The 5,358-nt window shown below is 46.2% G+C and overlaps 1 protein-coding gene and 1 pseudogene across 1 annotated transcript; one reads left to right on the top strand and one right to left on the bottom strand.

Moving 5' to 3' along the window:
- Nucleotides 1-8: 8 nt before the first annotated feature.
- LOC103750934 (olfactory receptor 5I1-like) lies at nt 9-590 on the top strand. Its single transcript, XM_008854216.1, has one exon. It carries the CDS (start codon nt 9-11, stop codon nt 588-590), a length of 582 nt encoding a protein of 193 aa, XP_008852438.1.
- A 1,130-nt stretch (nt 591-1,720) lies between these two features.
- Nucleotides 1,721-5,358, bottom strand: part of LOC103750936 — a 9,531-nt pseudogene continuing 5,893 nt past the window's right edge.

Genomic DNA, 5,358 nt, shown 5'->3' on the forward strand with positions numbered 1-5,358 from the left:
TAGCTGTCATGGCATATGACAGGTACATTGCACTCTGTAACCCACTGCTTTATACAGTAATTATGTCCAAGAGAGTCTGTAGTCAGCTTGCAGTTGGAGCATTCCTTGGGGGAAATATGAGTGCACTTATTCATACCACTAATACTTTCCAATTAGCATTCTGCTCCAAAGAAATCAACCATTTCTTTTGTGATTTCTCCCCACTCTTCTCTCTTTCCTGTTATGATACTTATATTCATGACATCATCCTGGTGGTCTTTGCTAGTTTGGTGGAAGCTGTCTGTCTTCTTGCAGTGCTGGTCTCTTATGTCTGTATCATAGCAGCCATTCTTAAAACAGGCTCTACAGAGGGAAGAAAGAAAGGGTTCTCCACTTGTGCTTCGCACCTGACTGTGATCACTATTTACCATGGTACCATGATTTTCATTTATTTGCGCCCTACTTCAGGCCATTCAATGGATATTGACAGGGCTACCTCTGTCTTCTACACATTGATTATACCCATGTTGAACCCCCTAATATATAGTCTTAGGAACAAAAATGTCAAAATTGCTTTTAGAAAAATTATTAGCAGAAAGTTACTTTTGTAGGTGAGATAAAAGGGGCCTCATAATTTGAAAAATGCTCTTTCTTCTCACATTTGTTTCCAAACGTTGGAAAAACCATCTTAGTGTACATATTCACAAATTTATGAAAAATATATTCTTAACTATAGAGGAAATTGTGAGCCTAACACTATTACCAGAAGTCCTCATATTACTGGTCATTTTATTATTTTAAAAGTGATAATTTAAATTTTTAATGGCTGATTACACTTCACTTACTTTATGACCTATTCCTATATCAAAATAAATATAACCCACGAAGCTTCTTCATTAAATCTGATTTGAATTGCATCAAATGTTTTATTTAATCAAGTGGTGCATATTGCAGCATCTTTGTCCAGATGCTACTCCTTTTAAAATCTTCCTCAGATATTAACCCATGCATCTGCTTTTCAGAATGCTCCTGTATTTCATAAGATACGTTGTCTCTTAAATCTGTATGGTATTACAGACATAATCCGTTTTTTTTTTTTTTTGAAGTTTGAAAGATATTTTTTTAAAAAAGAACAAAAAGCTTTGGTATTTCAAAACCATCTATCACTAGAAATTTAAACTCTTCTCCCAAGTCCGGAAGTACAAATCAACAGACCCGGCACAGACTCAGGGTAAGAAAGGGTCATCCATTGTGTAAACCACTGGAGGGCAGGGAAGCCACGCCTTCCTCAGGCAGGGAGTCCACTTGGGGCTCAAGGCCAGCCTCCAGACCGTGCATGGGGGGCTTCTAGGTGCCAACATGGTGGCAGGAATCAATCATTGAACCAACACTCCTAATCTTAAGGTGGATGAAAAGCAAAACCTCAACAAAAATAAATTAGAAATCCACTCAAGGAAGAGCAATGTTACATTAGGAAAAGAGAAATTTTTCCTAAACAAGTCTCCAAAAGAGGGTCTATTTCCTGGGATAGAAGACATGGGGGAAAGTGGAAGGGGTGAGTTCAATTTCAAGTATTTTCCCTGCAGGTTCTTTAATGACTGGAAATCTTACAGAAGTCCACTGGCCTTCCTTCCCCACTGACAGTCGTTTCTTCCAGTGCAAACTCTTGTACCCACAAGCAATTCTGAGTCACTACCTTCCTCAAGGCACAAATGGTGGGTGCTTCCAAAGGATCCCTTGTTTATCGCAGTGGCAGGATGCTCAATGCTGGGCGTCTTGTGCAAATGGTGTCAGAAAGGACTTGCGGTTCAATCAGAACTGGGGTCTTCCTAGCTCTTGAAGAGGGGCTGGCTCCGGGTCCACACTACTCATTGTAGATGAGCTTGAAGAGGAAGAGGTGGAAAAGGGTGATAAGGGAGTCTGTGCTGAACCAGAAGAGGAAGGGAAGGCCAGGGTCCTGTTGGGCCATGTGCTTATGGTGGGCCAGAATGGCCTTAAGGGGCAGCATGTGCCACAGGTCCTGCAGACGCATGAGGTCAATAGAGATGTACAGCAATGGGGTGATGGGCTTCATCACCTTTACAGAGAAGGTGTGGCCCCCAGGTTCTGAGGTCAGCTCCACAGGGTCTTGGAGGCAACCTGCCTTGCAGGCTTAGATCTTAACAGGATGGCCATGGTACTCCACAGACACATGCAGACTCCACAGACTCCGCATCCACCAGCACAGCCAGGTTGATGTGATCATTCTTGTAGCAGATCTTATGCAAATGCGTAGCTGTTGTGCAGCACCTCAGGGTCAGCCTGGAACTGCAGGTGGTTTTCTGTGAACTGCAGCTCCTCAAAGCTGAGCACCATGCCTTGTTGGGTGCCTGGGGCTCCCACCTTCATCAGCCCTTTTCAGCCACGCTTCTGGAGGGTCAGTTTCCACAGGTCGGAGAGCTTCAGAATCTGCGCTACCGAGGACAGATGGCCAGGCCACAGGTTCTCGGCATGCAGGCATGGCCGCTGGAGCAGTGGTCTTCATAGTTGAGTGTCACCTCCAACTCTTCTCGCTCCCTGTGGCTCAGGGAGGGGCTGAGGAGTGGGGTTGGTGATCAGGATAGCATGTAGTACAGAGTCAGGTTCACAGTCAGGCCTGACGGGGTGTAGGCATCAGTGATCTTCTTCATCTGTTGGGGTCCTCTGTTATGCAAAGTAGAAGTCTCTTCATGTCCGGATAGCTCACGAGCTCAGAAACCATGTGCTGCAGATTCCTTTTCATAGCAGAGTGCCTTCCTGGGTTCCTCCCTGACTCTTCTTTTAAAGTGCTCACCACAAATACATGCCCTCTGGCACAGGAGCTACCAGGTTTTAATCAGGCATTGTCTGATAGCCTGATAGAAGCCCACCGCCCTATGTAAATGAGGCATCCTAAAAGTACCAATCAGCTAAGATTTCTTCTACTGTCTCTACACTATAAATAGTCCTAGTTTTACCCCAATAAAGTTGGAGCTGGAGCTGAATCACTGAGATCTGAGCTGAGTCACTTGTCTTGAGCTGTCACACTAAATCCTGTGATCCAGTCTCCCCGGGGGGCGCTATTCCCCCATCGCCGACTCACCGACACCGTGGCTTTTGCCATCCCTCATACGCTTCCCGTGTGGTCCAAGTGGCCAGTGGACCTCACATGGACAAACGCTCCAGTAGCAGGGAAAGCTCAGCAGCAAGAGAAACTGCGGTAGTCATCAGCTACCGACACTCCCAGAGATGTGGGACCCGAGCTGCCGAGCCCAGGCACGTACCCAAAGCAGCCGCCGGGAAGTCTGCAGACCCGCAGGGAGTGAGCATACCGCTGCGCCCAGAGAGAGAGCGCAGCCGCCCATATCTGGTGCCACAACGTGGGGCTCCCCTGAACCTCGTTGGACCTGGCGCCACAACGTGGGGCCCCTGAACCTCGTGGGACCCTCTCACAACATGGGACCCCCCTGAACCTCGTGGGACCCTCTCACAACGTGGAGATTAGCTTCTGAACTTCGTGCCAGCTAGGAGCTGGTGCCCCACAGAAACACAAAGTATCCGTGAGTATTCCTCCTCCCCTTCAGGAGGGTAATCTAATCTCTTCCTCTCTTCTAAAAATCTCCTTTCCTTTCCGGTCTAGAAGTCTTCGCGAGGGACCGCCAGGGCCAGGGAGACAACTGACGCCTTCTGGCCAGGGCTACCTCCTGGTGTTGGCTAAAGGTCTCTCTGATCCCCTAGGAGGACCCTGACTGCCTGTTCAGGTGTGGACAAAGACCTCTGTCTAGACATCTTTAATATCAAAAAAAACAAAAAACAAAAAAAAACTGGTACCGCATTGGCCAGTAAGGACCATCAGGCTCCAGGGCCAGGGAGACAACTGACGCCTTCTGGCCAGGGCTACCCCCTTGTGTTGGCTAAAGGTCTCTCTGATCCCCTAGGAGGACCCTGACTGCCTGTTCAGGTGTGGACAAAGACCTCTATCTAGACATCTTTAATATCAAAAAAAACAAAAAACAAAAAAAAACTGGTACCGCATTGGCCAGTAAGGACCATCAGGGTGGCCGCCAGCCTCTGAAATTTGCGGGCAGGTCTTGTGACTGGGAGCCACTGCAATCCCCTGAAAAATTAATTTCAGGAACATCGCTTTGGACACCGTCACTTCTTCACTTTTCTATCTGAACACTGTTAGAGAAAAATCCCCAAAAAGTTCCAGGGATTTCCACCTAAGCCTTAGAGTCAGGGAGAATTCCTCCAGCCAGCTCTCTCTCTGCTCTCAAGCGTTCAGGCAAGCAGGTAAAAGCGAGGTCAGTGAAAATTCAAGTTAGCTAGTCCCTGCCGAACACCTAGGAATTCAGGGTGGTTCGCTGTTAGACAAAAGATTTTTTCTATCTGAATACTGCTAGAGAAAAAATCCCTAAAGTTCTAAGCTTCAGAGTCAGGCAGATTTGTCTAAGCAGCTCTGTTATCCTGCCTCAGAGCATTTGAGCCACACCTACACCAGTTCAGTGAAAATTCAAATTAGCTAGTCCCTGCCTAGGAATTTAGGGTGGTTCGTGGTTAGACAAAAGATTTAAAGTGAAACTTTTTTCCTGTAGCCTAAGGGCCAGTAACCTGCAAAAGCGGCTTTTAGATAAAGATTTAAAACAGGCAATTTTTTTTTCTGCAGTTTAAAACTCCTGCCTGTCAGAGCAGTGCCAAGTTACTGCAAAACATTTAACATCTTCTCTTTACAATGGGAAACTCAGAATCACGTCAAAAGAAAAGACAAATTCGTTCCCTTAAAATCCTACTTAAAACCAGAGGATTAAAAATTTCTAAAGAGGAAAGCTTAAAATTTTGGAATGAGATTAATCCTCACCCCTCTCTTGCTGATTTAACAAGTGCAGATACTAAAGCCCAAATTTCAAAAGCTTCCAAAGATTCTCAGGTAAATTCCCCTCCTCCTCTTCCGCCTTGACTGCCTCCAAGCCCTGAGGCTCAGCCCCCGCCTGTGGAGCCACGCCCAGCTACAGAACAGTTGTGTAGCCTTAGAGACAGTAAAAGCTGTCAGCCTAAAAATTTCCAACCTCAGTGGTCTCAGGACCCCCAAAACCCACCAGTAGAGGCTTTTCCTATCAACTTGCAAATAACCAGACAACGCCCCCTAGCCTGGTACCCACTCCCAGCTGCTGAACTTAAAGAATTGCATCAGGCTGTGCATGAAGATGGCATTCATGCTCCTTGGACTAAATCTATATTACAAACATTTAATACTAACCTGCTTCCCCAAGATTGGAGAGACATCTGTAGATCTACCCTCCCCAGTCCATTATTTGTACAATGGGAAGCCTTATTTAGAGATGAATGCCTAATGCAAGCTAAAAGAAATGACACTCATAATCA

The sequence above is a fragment of the Nannospalax galili genome, unplaced genomic scaffold (genome assembly GCF_000622305.1).
Source record: "Nannospalax galili isolate Female #2095 unplaced genomic scaffold, S.galili_v1.0 scaffold2127, whole genome shotgun sequence".
Classification (NCBI taxonomy): domain Eukaryota; kingdom Metazoa; phylum Chordata; class Mammalia; order Rodentia; family Spalacidae; genus Nannospalax; species Nannospalax galili.

What these genes read in the sequence shown, in the direction of transcription:
- LOC103750934 (XM_008854216.1), top strand. Translation starts at nt 9, where the DNA reads ATGGCATATGACAGGTACATTGCACTCTGTAACCCACTGCTTTATACA.